The sequence below is a fragment of the Rhyacophila brunnea genome, unplaced genomic scaffold, assembly GCF_057557595.1.
Source record: "Rhyacophila brunnea isolate RB1 unplaced genomic scaffold, BYU_Rbru_1.0 scaffold_16, whole genome shotgun sequence".
NCBI classification, from domain to species: Eukaryota; Metazoa; Arthropoda; class Insecta; order Trichoptera; family Rhyacophilidae; genus Rhyacophila; species Rhyacophila brunnea.
Window position 1 is genome coordinate 4,877,544 of NW_028232816.1, and position 24,498 is coordinate 4,902,041.

The window sequence follows — 24,498 nt, forward strand, 5'->3', positions numbered from 1 at the left end:
CCTTGCAGTTAACTAGACCGATGCCGCCTGGATCGGATTACGTTTATGACACTAGTTAAGTGTCTAAGTACGTAATTGGTGTTTTCGCCGACAACATTGAAAAAGTATCCACGCATATGGTTGAAATTGCATTTAAAAAATCCAAGCTTTGTGAAGTCAGTAGATACCTACCAGCGCCGGCGGCTCAGCACTTCAACACAATAAACAACTTCTTCTTTTGTTTCTGAATGCCATGCTTATTTTGGGGATTTTTACCATGGTTTTCAGATTTTTTATGTTCTATGCTTAAATAGAACGTGGCGCGAAAAATGTCATTTAACAATATAACGAGTAATGCTTATAATGAGCAAATTCAGTCGGTCCCATCTTCCTCGTAATAACCAAGTTCGACTGTATTTTTAAATAATACAATACAAAAAAGAAGTCGGCAGATTGTAGAAGATTACTTGATTTAATTATTTTTCTTGATTTAAGCATTTTTCATATCAGAAAAGCATCAGCGTCATTCATGTATAACTGACTAGAGACATGTGAGTCAGAAGCTGCCTGTGAAACAATCGTACACCTGTTTGTATGCGCATGACAACACGGCTAAGTTTACATCCAGCAAACGTCTTTCGTGAACGCTCTGGAGATATGAGCAAGTCTGAAAAATCTTTTACCAGGATATATCTGTTATTTAAATAAATTAAGTTAGTCACAGACTTCAATTTAATAAAATATTTAATGTCTACCCTTGTTTGTTCAATTGTAAAATTTCAATTTTGTCAGATCGGAGATAAACAGCTCATAGACGATACGTATCTAATTTTCAGTTGAAAGTTATGCATTTAATATATACAGTCTTCAAGCATACATCGATTAAATACCCCTTAACATGTTATTGTATGTAATTGATACTTGAATCACCCCTATGTTTGAGCACTTGAAACCATTCAAAGAAATGTTATTTGGTTTATAATTTTTATGGTTCAATTTATTTATTATTGTGAGACTATCTTTTAATTCAGTGGTTATACTGTTAGTCTGATAAAACGTTTAGACTGTGACTAAAGGGAGTCTTAACTTTTTGTATTAAAGCACTTGGGGGCGATTTTATGATTGTTTATTGTTATGTGTAAATTTTAAATATTCTTAATATTAATGGTTCAGTGTATTTGACTGCGTATCTATGTACAATAATTGATGCAGTTTGTCCATTTACATGTGGTTATGAGATGTATTTATGTAATAATGTCAACGCTTTGGTTCCTGTATACATTTTTTAGCTCATGAAAGCGCACCTTCACATGTTGCATAGTAGAAAAATTCAAAGGAGAATAATAATTTTTAATTGGTCTGTGCATGACGTTGTGTAGAGATGTGCCTTCTTGAGATAAAAAAATATATAAGTACACGTTAAATTCAAAGCGTTCATTCACAACATGACTTAAGAAGCAAAGATAATAATTAAGTTAAGGGTACAGGAGAGGAACACGTTATGTCGCACAAATTTCAAACTGAGATATCGTTGATTAAAGACTTGTAACGTCAATGGCTCTAAAGGGTGTCAGTTTTTGTCTGGCGTTGCTTATAGCGCTCATCCGTTTGTCTGGCGTTTCACAGGGGGAGACTTTTGGTTTATGATTCCTGTGCACTATCAAGAGTGTCAAGTATGACGTGAATGTAGACCATAGACAATACATATTTTTAGTAGTACTCAGTTCGATCTACGAGACTGCATTGCCAGTTTAAAAATATCAAAAATCTGACATAAGAATATGTTCTTCACCTTCACCTTCAAGTATTATCAATATTTAAATAAGACAGGATTTGGTAGCACACCTAAACTCACCACACTAACATAAGTGGAATTTGTCAGTTATTGTCTTCCCAATTGGCATCACGAAAATGTTTCATGTTCCAAACGTCAATGGATGTAGTAACTGATTAAACAATACCATCCATTCGTAACCAATTCAATATCTTTGGTACAAAATACTAGTCATCTTAATTAATATATTTTTATTTATTTTCAGACGCTTAATCCTGTTTGGAATGAAGAGTTCATCTTTAGGGTAAGTAGAATTATTGGAATGCATCATGTATTTATATATTTTTGTAAAACTAATGTAGCTGTAAAGTTTGCAAGCATCTGTTTTCGAAGCATAGTAAACGATTACTAATCAATTGTTTGTACTCCTTTAATTCTCAACCCCCCAATTCATATTAATTTGATTGAACAGTTAGGCCAGTGGTCGGCAAACTCATTAGTCAACAGAGCCAAATATCAACAACACAACGATTTAGATTTCTTTAGAGAGCCAATTTTTTTAAACTTAAACTATATAGGTAGGTGCACTGTATATTAACTTAATTAACCTTAATAAAAGTTTTAAGTCTTAATTAAACTATAGGTATACTGAAGAAAACTCGATTTCATACCTAATAATGATCTTATATTGATAAAAATTTAATAATTGTATCTAAGGTATCCATAAAATTAAATCATGACAATGGCTGACACACTTAATGTGAACAAAAGCCTTGCATCCCTTGAAAAATTTGGGTAAGTCTGGTTTGTATGTTGTTGTTTTTAATTTTAGGCACGATTCCAGGCATCAATAAGATGACTTCTCAATTTACTCTTGTTAAGGCTCATGCTTGAAAAATATTGTTAGCATGAATATGTAGAACAGAAAAGGGAAAGAACAGCAAATGGTATATGAGTCAGGAATACTATTCCAGGTCTTTTAAAACAGACCGCTTGTGCTGTGAACTAAGTTCACATTATTTGTTTTCTCCAATATTTCCATATCAGCACAAAGACGTTCAAATTTAGAGCTCCATAATTCTTTGTTTTTTAAATCCAGCAATTGCATTTCAAAGTTGCCAGTGTCAACATTAAAGACAGAAAAAATAATTCTCATACAGTAGCATTAATAGGTTTTTTAGGCTAACGTCGCTTTGCTGTTTCTGTATTCCTGAAACCAGTTAAGAAAAGCTTCCCTTATATTTAAAATTGTTGTTTTGAAATAGCACATGACAATATCAAAATCTTGAGCAAAGGGGCTAGATAAATAATTTGTATTCGAATGAAATAACTTCTTCTAACATTGAAAAAATTGTAGTTTACAAGCTGATTTAGGTGAGATGTAACGTCTACCATGAAATATATTTTTTGCATCAACTGATCATCCATTATTTCTGGATAATGAACACCCTTCTCTAGGAGAAATGTTTTAATTTCTGTTAATAAGAATGCGAAACGTTTTAAAACGTTTTCTCTTGATAATCAGCGTACTTTGTTATGCAGCAGAAGATCTGCATACTCACTCTCCATTTCAAATAAAAAATCTTTAAATTGGCAATGATTAAGAGCTTTAGCTATAATGAAGTTGATAATCTTTATCACAAATTCCATAACTTTGCAATTTTTTTTGGAAATGTCTGCGTACAAAGCGCTTCTTGACGAATAATGCAATGGCAATTGTGAGCGGATGACCTTAATTTTATTACTTTGTTCATTCCTACGCTTGTTAGTTTTCTAACAAATCGTTATGTATTATTTAAAGGTGAAGCCATCAGAGCATAAGCTGGTAATGCAAGTATTTGACGAGAATCGGCTGACACGCGATGACTTCCTCGGGATGGTGGAACTGGGACTCGCGGCTGCACCCCACGAGTCCTCTCCCGCGGCCGCCCTGCCCCCCTCCAAATATGCACTGCGTCCCCGCAGGTCTGTGTAAGTAGTCCCCTAGGATATGCATGGAGACATCTCTAGTGGTCACATCTCTTCAGCCACTATCCATCGCCATTTAAAATGAGAATACTTTGAAAGTTATCAATCAGCCTACTTTTTAAAATAAAATTATGTCTTGTTCAAGACTGAAGACATGCGTTATGTAAGAATATAGCATTATTTTTTTGCAAATACATGATTTAAAAAAAAAATGAGAAACAGATCTAGCATTTTTCGATAGGAATCTTGCTTGCAAAAAATGCATCGGGCTTATGGCATTTTTACTAGCATTTTTTTGATGCCTCTAACACAATGATACTCAACCTTTTTTTTCTTCGGGCCAAATACATATATTTGTAAAGTAACGCGGGCCGCATCACTACTGGTGTGACGAAAAAAATCATGAAATCCCCTCTTTTTTACAAAACATTTTTGAGATTTTAAAAATTATGCGTGTTTTTTAAATTAATCGTTTGCAATAATAGCAACACTCTTATACCAGATCTGATGTGGACCATAATGACAATCCTATTCGGGTGTCACTATCTGTGCGAAACGAATCTCAAGAAATACGAAATTCCTGATAATAAATGTGTTTCGGGCCGCACATAAAAGCTTAAAGGGCCGCAGGTTGAGTATCGCTGCTCTAACAGCTTTAAATGTGCTAAAAATACGCTAGATATTTAGTTTTATTTATTTTCATGTGCATCAAATTTCTGACTACCAGATATCTACTTAATTAATGCAGGTAGGTAGGTACCTGTTTTAGTAGCGTGAGGAATTAAACAACATAATTTAACACTTGAAACAATAGGAGCATTCATGGCCTTTAAGTGAAATAGTATCTTATGAAATAATGTAATGTGACATCAGTTTGACGATTATCGGAATGACATGAAACGAAACTTGAACGTTGACGCAATATAGGCATTAGTTCTCAATTTTGATATATTTCTGTTAAAAATGTATGGTTTTTACACGTATGGACATTTTTTTAATTTTTGCACTTTTTTCAATACATTATAGGAAATATTGTATTGACTTTGTTCTTGGTAAAATAAGTAAATTTATTTTCACAAAATCTAGCGTTTTTTCCTGCTAAATAGCTTGTTTTCGTATTCCGCTTGGCATGTTTTTGTCAAGGCAACACTGGGCCCAGCACTCTGGTGTATAATTCAGTATTGGTGTGGTGAGAGTATAGTAGGGGTTTATTTTAGTTTTCTATGAGATAAGACTTAATATAAAGTGTCTCTGTAAACAGTAGTAATATTTTTTTACCAGTGCATATTCTCATCGCATTGATAACTCCTGTAGTAACGTTACACTGTTCTACCATTGCTCACGTACACGTGTGAAACATGGACCATTAATGTAAGAGATATCTATAAAGAAAAAATCCACGTTGGAAACATTTACTTGATACGGTAGAGGTCGCCAAACTGATAAAATTATTGCGATGGGCCGGATATGTCACTAAGCGAGTGGTTAACTGCTGGATTACTTTAGTGTTGAAATAAATAATTTAACTTTGCAGTAGGCTGATTGATTGTAGTAAAAATGGTCCACAATGGAGTCGGTTTGAAATGAAGTGACGACACTAAAGATGTTGTGTTGGTGTTGCCAGTCTTGCAGATCATCTGTAATGGTTTTTATATTTTTATTTGCTTTTTTAATTATATGTGATTTTAGTGTTTATAGATAGTGTAACCTGATGATTTGAGTGGGAGAATTTTTTTAGAGTTGCTGAAATTTGAACGCAGAATTTACAATATATGTAGCGGCTCACTAATTTCAGGTCGCACGCTCACCATTACAGCGGTGATGTGCTAGCAACACGAGGACAGGCGACTCGATTAGTATTTTTGTGCACCATGTGCCAATGGCGGCGTATTTTAATTCTATTAAATTAATCTGTGCCTGCTTAGTTTAAATGATTATTCTGACCATAATAATGCATTGGATGACAAATCCCACCGATGCATTGTAAGTGGTGACTAGGGAATCCAATCCCGAGCCTAAATTTTGATCCCAGGATTTCGGGATTACAATTTGACAGTTCACAGTACTTCTCAGTCTTTTTTGATATTTTTGAGAATGTCAACATCAAATTCAGCCTAGCTGCGGGATTTGAACCTGTGACAAACACAGCGGGAGGCGGCAAGTGTGCTGGCCTAATTATCCCTAAGGTTAATAATGAATTATCAGTTACTGTACATTCATACTCCTAAGTGTTATTAATTTTGTTTGCAATTAATGTTAATTATGTGTTTGGGGATAAAAACACTCTACTTCATGCTTGTTACTACACGTTTTACAAATATATTTTATTGCAATCAAACTATTTTCTGCATGATAGCGATTTATGTTTTTAGAAAGAGCGTTTCTAGTTTTTTTTACAGTGCCTAATGTTTATTTTTCTTTCATTTATTAATGTATTATGTACAGTGTATTTACTAAGTCTAAAGTACTTAATAATGTGTTTTAAATTCAGTGTGTCAATTACTGTTTATGTTTACGTAGAGTTGGGTATTTCCCGAGAAAATCTCAATCTCGAGATTCGGGATTTCCAGAAGAGCTCTCGAGAATTCTTGAGATATCAGGGTATTTAAAAAAACCCTGTAAAAAATCCTAAAATCACTGTAAAAACTGACAAATTCCAATTTTTTTTTTTTATGTAAAAAGTCAAACAAAAAGAAGTAGGTAAACAAAAATAATTCAAAACATTACTTATTAAAATAGGATTTCAAAAAACACACACTGTCAATTGCTGCATCTGACAATCGCGTACGCTTTTGAGACATAAAAATCCATGATGTTGAAAAATTGCGCTCATTTTAAGTCGACGTTGGCTTAATTGTGTTAAATGCCCCGATCAATCTTTGAACATTTCGTGTTTTCTGTCCACTTTTTTCATATAGAAAAATCGTTTTTTCAATTAATATTTGATAATAAAGAAATCCCGAATTTCGAGAAAAGATTCTCGAGATCCGAGATTTCCCGAAATGTTAAAAATTTCAATTCTCGAGATTCGGGATGAAAAATCTCAAAAATTTCTCGAGAATTCCCGTCGGAAAATTCCCGAAACCCAACTCTAGATATAAGTATTAAGTGAATAATTACTTACATACTTAATATTATTAATATAAGAATTTGACAATGGTTTTGTAGTGAGAACATGTTCCAATGATATAATAAATTATATCAATTTTTTTTTAATGTTTATATTTGTCATTGAATCAATATTACATCAATCGAGCTCTTTTCATTGTATCATCACATTGTTTTTATTTTATTTTTACTGTAATTCTGTCACTGGCGAAACTGGGAGATTCAATAATCTTCGATCCCCTTTAATGAATTCAAGATTTGTGAAACTGTGCGGAGTAACAACAGGTTTGACCGTCTTACTATGTAAACGGTATTTTATTTATTGCTCCACATGTGCAGTGAAATGCAATAAATTAAAAACCTTTCGGCTATTGTCTAGTCACTTTAGTCACTACTGCATAATATAACACCAGACTATTTTTTAATATCTAACACTTGGGCATGGTCAGATTTATAGAGATAGGAAATCCAATGCTTTTAATGTTTGAATATAATTATTATATTTTCAGTGCTAGGTCAAGAGTCCGTGGTCATTTGGAGATCTACCACGCTTTGATCGGTAGTCCCGTCAACGGACAGCCGCCCAATGGGCAGTCTTCGGGACAGTCTGATGATTGGGAGCTTCTCGACACGCCCTCACCAACAGGAACTGTAGATTCGGTATAAATTTCTGTTATTTTTTTTTAAGTTTTCTAAATATATGTAGTGACTACGTGTCAACAATTGACATGTTTCAAAATGCGTATGGAGATTCACGTGTCCATTATTTAATCATATTTTATAATAAGTATACACATTCATCTTTTATTTTTCAATATGTATATATTAGTCACTTGGAGTCATTGCAATTTTTACATTTTTGAGTTAAATTCAAAAAAAGTGATTCTAAATGCATTAATATATACAGAAAAATAGTTGGGTATCAAAAGTCACTTTAAACCATTTGAAAATTGTTGACAAAGTTCACTGTTGGTGTCATAACTCACATATTTCAAACAATAATGTGAGTTTTGCCACCAAGGCCTTTCTGACCAATCAGGGAGCTTTATTTATCATAGTATGCAGTATGTCTGCAGCGTTAGTATATATATTTAAAAAAAATAATGTAAATCAACTCACTCACTCATTAATATTTAATATTCAAGGGAGTTCAATACTTTTCTTCTAATTACAAAAAAAAATACTCTGGTAGGTTTTTGGATAATCTCAAAACTTGATTTTTGGAATATGTGAGTTATGACTCTACGCGACTCATATATTGAATAGTGATCAGTGGAGCTTGAGATTATCATATTCCAGTGGCGATGATATGATACTAAACAGTTATTTAACGTTTACCTTGACTCAATAAGAAATATTTTAAATAGGCATTAGAATTTTGTAAACTAACATGGCATTGTCACGAAAATAGTGAAATTACAACACAAACTGGTGACACTTTTAAATACTATGAAATTATTGGTGCTGTAATTGTAACTATAATTAATATTGTAACTGTGTAATACTAATATTTGTATGAAATTATGAAATTTCTGAGTTAAGCCAAATACGAAGATTGAAGAAATTGTCGCACTCAGTCACAAAATCGTCCAGACTTGAAAAATCACATAGATGTAGTGTGACCTTACTGGGAATCGAACCTGGAATAATTTCTTAAAAATTGCGAGTCGATTGCAAATTCCAATAGAAAATTTTACCGAATATAACTAAATTAAACATATAATGTGTGTCATGATAGGAATTTAAGATTAAATTATACTAAATTTTTACACTTTCTTTGTTGAATAGGTAATTTTATCTGACAATATGCCGCCGTTGCCGAGCGGGTGGGAGGAGAAGCACGACGGCAACGGACGCACGTATTACGTTAATCATCTCGCCAGAAGTACGCAATGGGAAAGACCAACTTTACAGTAAGAGTCAATTTTCTACATCTGTTTTAAGAGCATTATTGAATAGAAGTATTTAGTGATTATGGACCGAATGCATACTTAGTCATAAGTCAAAAATTAAGTGCCGAAGTGACATTAATTGACCGATTTCGGTGTCTTAGTGGAAATGGGAAACAGGCGCTGCGTTTATTATTGTAGTGTCTTGGTTACGGCTAATATAACTTGAGATTAACATGTATACAAGTACATAAAATGCATCATCTTTACCTGCAATGTCTAGGGTTCATGCTAATATGAATTGCTAGCCACTGATTGTTATATTAAAATATTACTTTTTGAAATTGAAATTTGATACTCATAGTATTCGAAGAGGGCTTCATTTAGCACTAAGGATAGACAGCCATTTCTTATTGATAGCTTAAGGTGGAAACTCTGATTTGAGTTACCCCATCTCCACCTACCATGTATATGCAGCCGCGGTTTGTGCACAGCCATCTTCCATGACGCTATAAACTTATCAGAATGAAAAGATTTTAGTGCCACACTTCCTTGTCCCGAAGCGATGCTGCACGGGACTGATGTAGTAACCATGTACCTTAGTGCTTAAAGCAAGAGTTTTAGTAAATATAAAAAATCTTGACTTGCTCTGCCGTCATTTATCTTTAATGACATGAAGTGTCCTCTGTACCCGTGTCATGAAACTTTGCCGAAACAGAGGAGTCAGGAGTTGAAAGTGATGAATCTAAGGAGGGATCGGAATTATTCCGTCTTCCATATGACAGAAAATTTTTCAAATGCCTCAAAGTTGGCCTTGGTTGATATCAAGTCGGCATGGCCAATCGGCCTTGTGTGTGGACGGACATTAGCAAACAGCTGCGCTCAGTCGGATCCCATCAGCGGGCAGTCCCAGAGGACGTGTTCAGCGTCTTAATGGTCGTGCCCGCATGTGCATTCCGGCCCATGTCCTATCAAACGAAAACCGTGCAGCTTGGCTGCGAAGTCACCATGGCCGGTCAGGAGCTGGCTTATCCAGTGTATTGGTCTTAGTTGTCTCATCTGAAGTTTAAACTATTGGTTTTTATGGTTTTAACTTGGGATTCTAATGGACACTAATGTATTATAATATTGTCATTTCAGTAATGAAGGATCAGAAGATGGCCGATTTGAAACGGCCGTGACGGAGTTCCAGAGAAGATTTCACATATCGCATGATTCTAATTCCCCACACAACCCCACAACCGTCCATGCAAATCCCCAGGTAAACCCCATTCTATATCAAATACAAAAGAGACGATCACCGCTTGTCTTACTGGGTATTATTTTATTTTTGCACGAGTTTTGAATATCAAATGGTTAATTTCAAAAATCGCTAAAATTATCTTATATACTGGTTTAGATTTATCAGATTATATTTATTAATCAGCTTTTCGATTACTTTTTTCATCATTTTAGTGAAATTTGAAATTAACATTATGAATGTTTTAGTGAAATTTGAAAGTAAATCTATTCTTTGATTACACAATTTGTTTGAATAGAAAAGGTTTTTGGAACATAATGTATTGTTAGTCATTTTACAATATATGTTGCAATATTACACGTAAAAACAATTTTTGTTATTGTGTTTATTTTGAAATAATTTAAATGTCACATCTAAAAAGCGATATCTTCCTTTTTTGGCGTAGTGTATGGATGATTTTGAAACTGGCAATTTAGATACATATACTATGAATGATATCATATCATCAACTCAAAACATGTAATTTTTGACATGTGGCAGTTTTGTTGTGGGAGTGTAATTAATTAATTATAATTAGAACAAACGTATTTTAATAAGTATATACTTAGATATAATTTAGCGGATAAATTGATTACATATTACTGATTTTTGATAGTATATTTTTCTATGTTTATTGTGTACAATAAACTGTTTGAAATTTTATGAATTTGTAGAAATAACTCGGGTTATGTTTTATACTAACCTACAAAATTAACCACAGTATTTTTTGATTTGAAATATAATATTTTAGTAATTAGAACGTGTTATGCATTACGGATTAAGTGATTTATTAAAAAACTGAGTTATTATTGCCACATGTTAATAAAGCCTTCAATTTAACATTTTCATTGACACAAAGGAAATCAATAAAATATTAACTTGTACTTTACATTTTAAAAGAACAACTGTCAGAGTCGCTAGTTGAACTAAAAATATGGTCGAAACAGTTATAAAATGTGTGCAGATGTATCGTCGCTGTAGGATTGGTTTCCCGAATAGACCAAATGTTCAGGAGACGAAAAACAAATTTCATAATCTTATATTTAAATACATGGAGATATTTAAATTGTTATTTTTACAGCATATGAATGATGTATTCTTTACGATTACAAAGTAATTTAAAGAAAAGGATGGTTATCGTCCAATTAGATAAAAAAAAACATTCTCCATTAAGAGGTCGATTTCGACAAAAACGGATATTCGGGAAACCAATCCTATAGAGACGGTATGGCAAATTAATAATATCAGTAAGTAAAAAAACGCTTCGTTGAAACTGTCTTATTTACGGTATTTACTTAATGTTTGACCGTTGTATAAATTTATACTGCTGCAAGTATGACTGCTATATCCAACTGTATGTCTTTTATTTCTCTTTGAGAAGTGTCCCACGAGTAATACAGTGCATGAATCACGTATGAGTTTTTTGAACCGATAAAGGATAAGGAAATTATTTGAAAACTTCACATCAGAATAAAAACGATGACAGTTATAGAGCCAATGGCCCACAAGATAAATCTACCTATTTTGAATTTTATCCACTTACTAATAAAAAAAAAATCTCTTTACATATTTTGTACATTCTCCATATTATTATTATGTTAAAATGAACCATTTTATCAATCATAAAAAATGACGGCTATTTACATAAAGGTTGTCCATCATCTGTAATAAAATGATGATTATAGCTGTAATTTTTTTCCACTCATAACTGTCATAAACTAGGGTTTCGATCAAAATTTAATAGTTAGTTACGTTGAGTGTCAATACCAGTGGTAACTATGTTTTGTGTCCTTTTGAATCAAATGCTAGACCATTGATAGGATAAGATATGTTTAAAATGGCAAAACTTATCTTCACTTTGCATAATAAAAATTTCTCATTTCCTTAATCTTTAAATGCGTGACTCTGTCTAATTCGTAATTAATTTTTGTATTGGAAAAAAAATGTTGTACAACAATTAATGTTAAAACTGTCGTCGAAGAATTTAATTACTAATATCCAAAGAATGGAAAAGTATGAATTAACATTTTATAAAATAGTTGACATGTTAAATTTCACATTTGTTATTATCAGGTGCTTGGTTAACAGTGTTACCGTTTTCAATTGTGTCTTTCATATTGAAGTTCAATTAATGTGTTCAAAACTCACCCTCACTCTAAAATCTTGATTGGTCGCATCCTTCATGAACTAATATGGGTACGGTGGTTTTTTTTGTTTGAGTGCATTTTTTTTTATTTGTTTTGCTGTTTGTTTTAGTTTTTCATTTAATATTCTTCAATAAGCAAATATGTGGCTTTCGAGGCGAATTGACCTATACCACGTATTATTTTTATACACATTAAAAACACGGGCGGATTTAACCATTATGGGACCCTACTCGCAGCACCAATCAAGCACAAAATATTTAATTACGAAATGTTGGAACGAAAAAATCAATATTCTATAATCAATTATTATACATTGTATTCATGATGGCCGCGCGGTCGTCGGCCAATAACATTGTTGGTCCCAGGTTCGAATCCTGGGTCTGGCAAATACACATATTGTTTTTCAATTTGTGTTTCAGTCAGGGTATGGACCTAATAGGTTGATCAAGTGGCTGACATCCATTTCTCGTAAAAACAAAATCTGTTAATACAAATCTTCACTCTGCGGAGGCCCATATGATCTTATTAGGATCGGATATGGTTGAAAAAAAAAATCACAACTATTGTATCACAGATGAATGTCCACTGATATTCAAATCATTGACAAACAAATGTTTAGAAAACTGATAATAATCACACAAGTCATTAATAAAATGAATTTTTTTTTTTCTTACTTACCGCATTCATTCTCAGAATAAAAGCCCTCATCATTATGCGCGTACACAGGATACCTGTAAATCCGCCCCTGATTATGAATGTCAATTTGTAATGTATGTAGTATTTCATGATATTTGTTAGTTATTGTATTAAAACTGTTTAGTAAGGCATACTATTTTCAAAAGTCCCTTATCACTGAAATTTACAAATTAATGTGGAATAGGTTGTTTCACCACCAAGGCGTAAATTATTTGTGGAATTTTAGGATGCTCTGAAACTAAAATTCATTAAATTAGATGTTTTTTTTGTTACACCTAGTTTTTTTTAGGCATGTTTCCATGTGAATTTATTTTAAATATGCCGTATTCAAAATGTCCGCCATAATGAATGTCAACTAATTTGGCTGTGCCATGTAACAATACTGTATATGCCAACGGGTAAAATTTTTCAGGAAATGCAAAACATGATTGCTAAATACATTTCCATCTATGTTTGTGATACAATGTTTGTCCACACACTAAATTGGTTTTATGGCCAATACTAAGTTCAAATTTTTATTCAAATAACAGGTGCCTATACTGTATAAATCTAAAAATGTACACTTTTGTTAAAAATGGCTTGTGCAGTGTTTATATATGGGTCAGCTGAATTTTTATAACATTTGTAGCATAGTTGTGTTGTGCACCTTTTCAAGTTTTGTATTTTTAAGTTTTCTTAGCACAATTTCACAACGGGAGTTAAAATAACGTACCGCATATAAAGTTTGTTGTTCATTCAATTTTGACAGATTGAAATCAATTATGTTACCTCAAACAGTAATCGTTTGTGCAGTTTTCATACGATTGCCGACATAAACAAAGGTAGTTTGTTTTTATACAACTTTCTTAAAATGGTCATCTGTGTACTTGTTCCCATTGTGGTTTCATCCCTTCAATTTATATAGAATATGAATCATATTATTTTCTAAAATTGTAGGGAAAGCAAATTTTAATTGACATTTTTATTATAGAATTTGTAAATTGAAATAATTGCATACATAAGCTGGTGTTAGAATTTGGTGGTTTTTTGCATTAACTGCAATTTGTGGAGGTACAGTATATTATAAATAAATATGTGAATGTTTTGCAGCTTAATAAAATAGATTTTGGATTCAATTTCAAGTGGTTTTGGAAGTTGTACAAACTATGCATGTCATTTGAAATAACTAGGCCTGTTTATTGGTAGTTTAATTTCATGCACTTGGCAAAACAATAATTAGTTTTTATAACTCGGATGCGTTCATCTTTTTAAAATATTTAAATGAAACAACAGGATGACGACCTACACAGCGGTACAAATAGTCAAGTGAACTCCATGCCCGGATCCCCTAACCTTTCACCCATGGAACTCAATAACACGCTGGCCCACCTGCTCACCAAGAAACTCGCCAGTAGGGAACCTTCCGAAGAAGACGATGAAGACGAGGCTCCTAGATTAAATTGTGACAATACTCGAGAAGAGCAAAATAATGAAGTTTCAACAAGTGACACTGAGCGGATAGAAACTCCCGCTGTAGAAAATACAGAAGAAGTAGTTAATACCGATCAAATAGACAGGAATACTGCTCCCGGTGATGTCAGTAATGACGATGTGGCGTCTGTCGTATCACAAAGCTCGACAAGTGTCGAAACGGTGGAAGCGAACAATGTCGAAGAGTTGCACATAGAAGAAAATCATTTCAGTTCTCCGGTGCGGGTCGGTAGCGCGGCAGGGACCGCCGCGGCCCCTGGGAGGACGCTGAGCGGCTCCTCCCACCCTTCGGAAGACTCCTTTAACTCGGAGGTAAGCGGAGGAGGCGAGCCGAGTCGGGTGTCGTGTGTTGGGCTACAACTTTGTGCGCTTCATGTTTGCTTTGTCTATCGTCCGGGGGCGGGGGAGGGGCTCCTGACCGGCTTGCTGTCTTTAGATCGGCCACTGTCCCCCGCTGTCTTAACACCCATTGTGTATACGTTGAGCTATATTTACTCTCGAATAATCGATTTCCACAGCTGTAGAGAATTTTGGCATTAAAATAATATTATTTTTAAAACCATCTTCAATTCGCATCATTTGTCCTTCAAATTGAATCACTGAAAAAAGATAACCTTACCCATTTCATTGACCTTGTATCTTCCACGTTTGTTTTTTAAATCACGGGCCTCTTACTCGAAAAGCTTGGGGCATAACTGAAACAACAAAAAATGGTTTTAAAAATTACATTCTTTTCTAGTAATCCAATTTCATTGTTTAAACTGGAATTCTGTATTGACAAATTAAGGTTTATAATATTATGCATTATTTTTAACCTTTTATTACTTTCATATGTTCCCATTAATTCTTTATTATTGACAGTTATTTTTAATACAGAGATTGGTGAGATTTAAATATATTTGATTACACAATTTTTGTGGCGCACCCTGAGGGTGATCCAAAAATCATATGTAACGTAGCGAAATGTCCATCGCAAATGTATTAAATATAAAAATGAAGCTAATAATGAGAAATTTGTTTTGACATGACACCGGCTTTACAGCCAGCACTAGTGTGAAGTTAGCCTAGCCAAAACACAAATTTTATTATGTACATCAATAAAGGTTTGAATTCATTTCAGGTCAGATTGTATTTTATTGCATGACTCAGTTGGTTGGGTTTGTTTATAAACAGAATATATTTTGATGAAATCGTTTCATTGCTAATTTTTATTTTAGATGTTTAAGATGTGTTTTACAGATGACTAAAGATGTTCAAGTATGTATATTGTCTTTTATCTCCTCATGGTTTGATACGTAAGACACCTTGATTCCGATAAGCTCACAAAATATCTTATGTGATTGTCTTACTCTTATTAATCCCACTACTGCAATTGGGCGTAATGGCCTGTTAAAAACAGAAATAATAGTTCAGCTGAAAAAAAGGTTGTAGGTTTATTTGTAGCTAGCTTTACACTATTATCTTCTGAGATTTATATCCCAAGGTCACACTTAGGCCTTGTCCAGATGGCGCGATTTGATTTGTGCGCTTTCCTAGTACAAATGACCTCATTGAGCCGTCCATATGCACTCGCCGCGAGACACGTGTCATCTGGACAAGCTCTTAGTTAAGAATACCTTCGGTCAGTGTTACAAGCCTAATTTTTTATACAATTTACTATCATTATTTCGACTGACAATCACATAAAATAACAAATAAAACGTCTACATTCACTGCCGTTTTTCTTTTCTATTTATAAACGGTGCTTCCATAAAGAATATTAATATTTCTATGGTTATCAATTCAACCATACTATTATTTTTGTTTTGCTTGCTGAAAAATTCATGTAGTATTTTTCAATATGCGTTTGTTCCAGTACAAGGAACCAATGGATTGGGAGAATGACTAACAAACATTCCTCATAGTAAGTTTGTCAACACCACTCTTTGGAAACCCACTTCGGAGCGAATATGGCTTAAAAAAAAAACTTCTGGAATCATTATCTAAAATTTTAATATGTTTTAATCCAATATATTCCAAATTCTTTGCGAATACCGAAGAATTATTTTGTTATTGAAGTGTGTTAACCTTTTTTATGTCAATGCAGAATTTCAGTGTCGTACCAAAATTCATGTCATTCTTTACGTTTGACGCTATAAATTAGAGGTTTTTGTATTACCCCCAAATATAATAATATGTATTGTCGAACTAAACTTATTATGTATAACATAACCTATAATATTCATTATTAATCCGCTAGGTGTAGCACATCACAGAATCACTTGTAATAAAAGCAGGCTTATAGAAGGTATACATACCACTGTAACAGAATAAAAAAAATATTGCATGTATGATATTTATTATTGTATAATATTTTTTGTGTATTATTTAAATAATATTATTGCACCTTTAAAAATATACTATTCAAGCTGGAAATTTTATTTAATATGTATTGTAAGATATGTATATTTTTAGATGGTTTTTTGTGTGTTAGAAAAGTATACATCTTTTTGTGGTGATGTTTATTAGAGTTGTTTGTGCTTATTAGTATTAGTGGAGTGCACTGATTTACCATAATTATCTATACCCCCAGTATGTGTTGATATTATCCAAATTCTATATATTTGTATTTTTATATTTATTGGCGCAATAGTGTCAACCTATGGTCATTTATTTGTTTCATTTAAATATAGTTTAATTGCTTGTTCCTTATATTAATTTAAAAAAAAAACATTTTTTATTAAATCTTCACTATCATTCATTCCTCATGAAAAAATAATCTAACATCGTCACTTGAAATATAACACCGTGTGTCTCATTTTAAGCAACTTTTCAGGAGAGACAAACAACATATTATTAACCATTTCCAATAAATGGGTTAAATAATATTGTAAGTAAAAGGTTTAGCAGTCTAATTTGGTTCAGCGCAGCTATTCTTAACAGTGAACACTTTAGCACTTTACTTCAAGTTCGTAGACATGCGTGTGAAATATGTCTCTATTCGGTCAAATTCAGGTGAATATACCTGAATTGGTTGGTTTTAAGTTTTATTCGACTTACACGAAAATCTTTGAAATAAATTAATTATGTAAGTTGAGTACTTAATGTATATTTCAGAATTTCATTGTGGAAATCAAACAAATATTTTATATGGACAACAAATTTTGAAACTTTTTTTTTTTTGACGAATTCATATTGATTTTTAATATCCTAAACCGAAACTGCACGGAAAATATTACTACTATGTTTCTTGAAATTATTGCTACAAATGACAAATGTTGACAGTGTAAAAATTTTAGTTTATCTATGAAAAATATCCTTCATAGACCTAACACTGTAAGATAATCAATATTATTTCCGTGTATGACGTGAATATGTTGATAAGTATAAACACATCAATTCTCAGGGCAGCTATTTGTATGGTTAGATTTTTGTCGTAAATCAGCAATGTTTTTAAATTTTAGTTTGTTGAGAATTTATAAACATTTTACTGAAATTTAAAAACATCCAAAAACATAATCTGATTTACCAGAGAAAGCTAAACGTACAAATAGGTGGCTCGAGAATTGATGTTTTTAGACTTATTAACATATTCACGCCATACACAGATATGGCCTTGATAATTGGATCTGAAATATGGTGCAAATTGGAAATTGATCATTCTATGACAGTCTTGTTTAGGATACTACCATTTGTCTTTCGGTCCTATTAGTCCAACAGTTCAGAATCATCTTAGAGTAAGAGGTTTATCTGAAAGGGATGCAACATTTTAGGTGAATAAGATCAGAAAACATGAATGTGAAAGTGAAAGTACATGAATAAAAAATAAAAACCCATATTAAAATTTTTTAATGTATTTAAAATTTTTGACCGTTATCGACATGCCCTATAAATATCATCTTAATTACGTATATGATATTCAAAATAGACAATTGTAAGGTTAGGTTATGTTCCAATTTAATACTTACCCAATGTAACTTTGAGGTTTGATTAGATTAGGTCGAAGCAAGACAATGTTTTTTTTCTGCCTATTGTGTGAAATTCTATATTCTGATATTTGTATCTTTTTATGGTTTATATTTGGTATACAATTTGTTATTTCAGAATGAAGATTCGGTGGACGGCAGCCATTCCACGTCGGGGACGGAGACTCCACAGGACGGCCAGAGCGGACGAGCCTCCGCTAACAGTTCGCAGCCCATTCCAGGAAGTGAAGGTTTGCTCCCACTATTCTATCTATATAACATTATTCGTAACCTTGAGCTAGGAAAATATGTGTTTACTTTTGATTTCAAAAGTATTACCCAATTTTACCGATTACAAAGTGTACAGTTTATTGCCGTGATGATTTTGAAATTGAAGAGGCACTCTCATTATTAACTAAAACAATCATTATTCGTAGGATGTTTATCACACTTGAATGGTCAAAGACATAGCTTATAATCATTATCTTTAGAATTATCTTCAAATTTATCGTAAATATTTCACTATAATAATGTCAACATAAATTTTACTAATGGTTTTATAAATGCGTTTAAAAATTAATAAACGTAAAAAATCTTAACACCACTGCACATGGATGTACTGAAATATAATACTATATTCTAAAACATTAGATCGAGAGGTTTAAAAGAATACTGTTTTATGTAATAAAAATACTTTATGCAGTAATCAAATGTTTAAAATAAATATAAAGGATAATAAGGCTTCAAAATTATATATATAGATTATCTACAACGTTTAAGGAATGTCCAGGATCACGCTTTGAAAATACCATAAAATCTCCATGTTGACCTACGCATTGCACGTGGGCCGTTAAACACCATTTATTATTGTTATTCATGAAGTTACCGAATCCATGTAGCTTTAATTTGAAATGGTATTAAATGATTATTTGGAACGATATGTGAAAATGCGAGGCCGGCTATCCTGAAGTGATTGGGTAAGAGATGGATCGTCAAATTGCTTATTTTCAATAGAATTGGGTGGATATATTGCTATGATATTTTGAAGAATATTATGAATCACAAATATATCATTCGTTTTGAAAAGTGAAAACAAAAATGGCAGCACAAAACAACCGTCAAATTACAAAATGTTGTATAAAATGTTACGTCTTTTAATACAAAAATTTCATATGGCACCCTCTTGTTTATAGTCAATCTCTTTGCTTGCACAGGTTTACCAACCGGATGGAGTATGCAGTGCGCACCTAATGGAAGGATGTTCTTTATAGATCACAACGAAAAGACCACATCTTGGGTGGATCCCAGGACAGGTAAGAAATATAGTATAAATATTTTGAATGGAAGTAATTTCTAATATCCCATTCACCGCACGGTGGTCTTAGTTAGGTGGAACCCCCTTATTTAAAGCAGTGGCATTGGCGGGTTAAAACCCATTTGTAATCTTTGGGTCAGTTATTGGCATCGTTGTCTAGTTCGGCTCGACTGTCAGTGAAAGTCGGCTTGTATAATTTAGTCATTAAAGGCAACATCTCAAACCTTATGTTGCCTTATCATATTCCATTATTTTAGGGCGTGCTTCACCAATGCCCGGCTCAGCCCCGACCACCATAGCAGGCAGTGACGGACCAGGCGGCGGTCCAACAGGTCGAACAAGCGGGGCCAGTTCCAGAGGACGGCGGTCTTCGGCTATTCCTACGGGAGTGATGGGAAGCAATGACGATGAACTAGGGCCCCTGCCCGAGGGCTGGGAGGAGAGAATCCACTCTGACGGCAGGATATTCTTCATCGACCACAGTGAGTATCTATTACTTGATTATTCGAACCTCAATTATCCATATTGTAAAAAACTAATAATTTTAATAGACACAGAATTTGATGCGTAACACGTCATGGATATTGTCATGCATTGATTAGTATGTAGGTGTGCATTCGTAACTGCAACATAGTGAAAATATTATACAGATTACTAATTGTCTAATGTGTATCTGAGGATGGTAGCTCAAATTTATTAAAAAAATCAGAAAATCAAGAAGTTGAGTTTATTTTCATGTGATTCACTCGTATGGCGACCCGGCCCCATAATAATTTTGAATAATTGGAGCTTATAGCCAATTAAATGAGCTCTACTGGTGGAGTTTTAATTTTATTCATTCCTAAATAACGCAGCAACTGTGTAAATAAAGAAATGATCCTAGAATTAAAATATGATTCGGTCGTCTGCAGTAAATTTTCCAAGCATTTATATTTTTGAGGCTGTATGGATACTATCTGTGGCTTTATCCGACTGACTTTCTCATACGTGTGCTTACATACTGTAGTTTAAATGCTAAATATATCTATATTTATTATGTATTTTTGATGGCTTATATGGTGTAAAAGTTGCCAATTCATGGTAGTATTGACCCATGTGGCCTTGATAACTGTCTTAGAAATCGGGAGCATCAGTTGTTTATTCTCTCAAAGTGCAGAATTAACCTGCCAATAGTATCGCCAATTATTGGGAGGCCAATAACTGTGCAATTTGGTGAATTTTGTTTTCTATATTTTTTTAAATATGGCGCTTATAAACATGTTTTCTGTTTAAATATTGTAAATTTTTTTAAAATTTTTTATATCATGCTGTGAATGCCTTACATTTGTAATTTGTTATATCGACTGTTTAATCTGCGAACCGGCTAACTGCATTTTTGCAAATTGTTCAGGAAGGAGAAAAGACTTTATTACAGTAAAATCTCGTTAGTAAGAACACCGATAATTCGAAATTCGCCGTAATTTGAAATTTTCAAAAAAAGTCCCTTGAACATTATTTTCATATAAAACCATACCTTTAATTCGAATTTCGTAATTCGAAATGATTTCAGAGTCCCTGGCATACAAAAATATTCAATAAATCGTAATAAAGTACACTATTTCATGAACCAGTCATTGAAAATTGTGACAGACTTTTCTTAAGAAATCAAAAATTACTTATTTTAAGAAGGTAATAAAAATAATCCTGACATTTCATGACCCAATTCGGCAGGCACATCTATGATCGGAAACGAAATTAATGAAAATCAAAAAAAATTTTTTTTCAAAATTTAAATATTTTTCACCCATAATTCGTAATTCGAATTTTTTTTTGATTTTCGGTCCCATGGAATTCGTATTAACGAGGTTTTACTGTATTTAACTATCAAGCAGAATTTAACAATTCCAAAACTACACTTGGAAACTTTTTTTTTTTTAGAAATAAAAGCTGCACTATGAATTAATACACTATTTTAGCTTACCTTTAAATATATAAAGAGCGGAGTTGTTCCATTTACGATATTGGAAATTTGGCACCTGGAGTTGCTTTTGTGTGAAGAACGATAACGCATTTATTTATAGGTTTAGGAGTTTGAAATTTTGTGTGCGCATAGAAAACATGCCTTATAACAAAATGCCATCAAAATCTCATTTTTGGTCAAAAGTGCAGTTAGCTGGTTTGCGGATTAAGCAGTCGATATGTAAAATAAATAAATTTGAATTTTAATAAACCTGTTACTTGAGCCTGACTCCACATTATCCAATGAATGCTGAATGCCAGTACAGAAATTAATTATATTTATAAACATATAGATACACGTCTTGCGAGTTAAAATATATCCTCCAAGTTGGTTGAATGCTAGCTAGAGCCATTTTAATAGACGACAAACCCTTACCGTGTGTAAGTTCTGCTAGTTGCTAATACGTACATACATATTACACTACTACTGCGGTCAATTATCCTGATGCTGAATAATTTGAGCATGCTTGTAATGTAACATTGAGTGATTCTAAATAATTTCTGTCTCCAGATACCCGCACCACACAATGGGAGGACCCGAGAATGTCCAATCCTCAAATAGCCGGACCTGCAGTGCCTTATTCCAGGGATTACAAAAGGAAATATGAATACCTCAAGAATCAACTACGCAAACCTGTAAGTTCATCCATGTTATAACACTGAAGATGTTTTTATGAATGTACAAAACCATTCATATTTTTACCACATACGATTTACTTACAATCATAAAATAATAAATGTAATTAAATTTGACACCGAATCAATTGGATGACGGATATCTAGACGCTGCACAGATGAATGAAATGCGTGAATAAACACCTGACATTTGGCTTTGCAATAAATATAAACCTCAGGACCGTAATTGAGGTGGATTCTGGATGCCAAGGGAGGACGATTACACAGGGATTCAATCCAGGCACTAACCTTCCATGGTGAGATAACTGGTGCCCTGGAGCTGGTTCCATGTTCACGCACTCACGTACTGGGAAACAGGCGGTTCAAAATGGCACTCTCACGGTTTCACTTGTGTTTTGGGATGAATGATGATGACAAATTCAGGATGGATTATAGACACTACGTTCGCTCAAACCATATCAGATTTAGCACAATAAAGGTCAAACGGATGCGTTGTGGATGAGTCACCTTGTGTTGTTAAAGCGGCTTCGGTTGTATCGTATCAGATTAAGGCGGAAGGTCGAAAGGGTACTAGATGGATAAGTCACCCTATACCCACAGTGGTTTATAGTAAATTCACATGTTCCGGTATCAACGGCTTTACAGACAGAGTTCGTAATGTACCTAACTATTTATTTATTAACGTGCCTGGTATTAAGGTAAGTACGTGGGAATTACTGGATCAGATTAGGATCATAATCGGCCCAAACAGTCACTTTATTATAGGCAGATACAATTAGACTCGTTTGTCTAATTGCTGGTTTAAATCGTAAATATGAGAATTTTTTCACCGCATTTCATTCATCTGTGCGGCATCGAGATGTCTAACATACAGTTGGTGTCGCTTAGTCAGCGACACCGTATCGCCCTAAATCCATTATAAATATACCGTAGCCATAGATTTATTTATAAATGGCGTATGCACAGCAGTAAAACAGAGCACGCTGAACAATAATAAATAAATAAATATTACAATCATATAAGTACGATTTATACAAAAAAATACAATAATTTATCCTTAAATTTTAAATAAAATAGAAGAAAAGGTACAATAACATAAAAGCATTTATTGCAATGCTTGATTGCCTGAATGGAGATATTGAACATGTCAATAGATGAAGTATTAGAAAGAGAATGATTCCTTGGTATTGAAGAATAAACAGAAGTTAGCTTTAAAAAAATCAACGTGAAAATGTTCGCATTTTTTTGTCTACTAGTAGGGAGGAACACGAAACCAGATCATATTTAAGAGCGTACTTCAGTGAAACGGCAAATAATTTTCAACAGTAGGTGCGACGAAATTTGGCACTCGTCGCCAATCGGAGACCGACAGTCGATGTGTGCGCACATTGATTTGTTTTGCCATGGCGTCGGATGAATATATTCTTAAATCGTGTAAAGATGACTAAAAAACTTTACGTATGTACTTGAGAAAGAAAACATGTCAATGAATATACTATTATTATTAGTAATATAACAATACACATAACATTAAATGGACGGATGTTGAATTTTTATGACAAATTATATTTTGTTCGGCACGCGTCATTTGCACAATCCGCGCATCGCCTAGCCACAATCTTTTTAAACCACGCCTCAACTGAAGTATAACCTTAACAGTTCAGGACAATCAAAAATTAAATTTACTGTTTCAAACATAACTAAAAGGTCAGCTATTTGCAACCTTGTTTTGATGTGGGCAGATTACTAATCTCTGACAAATTACTCCTGTCAAATTTCAGGAAATAGATGAAAAATTCATTCCATCAATGCATGGTTCGGGAAATATAGTGAAATGAAGTTTAATATTTGTGTTTTATTTTGTCACCAGAATAATGTACCAAACAAATTTGAGATCAAAGTGCGGCGGGGATCCATTCTGGAAGATTCGTACCGCATCATCAGCTCAGTCGCCCGGCTGGACCTGCTCAAGACAAAACTGTGGGTGGAGTTTGAGGCGGAAGTAGGATTAGGTGAGATATCACATGAGTGTCATTAAATTATCTATGTTCTACGAGTCTTAAGCCTCAATTACATTGAGCTTCTTTACGAGCTGTTTATTGGCGAATTTACAATCTGCCTGTAAAGACGCCCAGTGTAATCATCGAATAAGCTAATAAGCAGGTTGTAAACACTCTACCGAGAAAAGTTGAAAGCCGGTCAACTTTACACGCTACACACTGACATGTGGGCCTACTGCCTCTGCGCAGTAGAGCGCAGTACCAACCTCCCAGTAAAAAAACGAACTACGTTCCG

The 24,498-nt window shown here is 33.5% G+C and overlaps 2 protein-coding genes across 5 annotated transcripts in view; one reads left to right on the forward strand and one right to left on the reverse strand.

Moving 5' to 3' along the window:
• LOC147074236 (uncharacterized) overlaps positions 1-24,498 on the reverse strand; it is a 626,724-nt gene that overhangs the window by 336,916 nt on the left and 265,310 nt on the right. The window lies entirely within an intron of this gene.
• The window catches only part of Nedd4 (E3 ubiquitin-protein ligase Nedd4), a 58,594-nt gene that overhangs the window by 24,171 nt on the left and 9,925 nt on the right, over positions 1-24,498 (forward strand). For 2 of the 4 annotated variants that reach the window (XM_085944044.1, XM_085944045.1), the window contains exons 4-14: positions 2,019-2,057; positions 3,555-3,724; positions 7,339-7,489; positions 8,618-8,742; positions 9,859-9,979; positions 14,113-14,622; positions 18,394-18,505; positions 19,469-19,567; positions 19,827-20,051; positions 22,079-22,203; positions 24,074-24,215. In XM_085944044.1, coding sequence (XP_085800170.1) covers positions 2,019-2,057; positions 3,555-3,724; positions 7,339-7,489; positions 8,618-8,742; positions 9,859-9,979; positions 14,113-14,622; positions 18,394-18,505; positions 19,469-19,567; positions 19,827-20,051; positions 22,079-22,203; positions 24,074-24,215 — 1,819 coding nt within the window. The remainder of the gene's footprint in view (positions 1-2,018; positions 2,058-3,554; positions 3,725-7,338; positions 7,490-8,617; positions 8,743-9,858; positions 9,980-14,112; positions 14,623-18,393; positions 18,506-19,468; positions 19,568-19,826; positions 20,052-22,078; positions 22,204-24,073; positions 24,216-24,498) is intronic. The other 2 variants (XM_085944046.1, XM_085944047.1) reach the window with 1 other exon arrangement.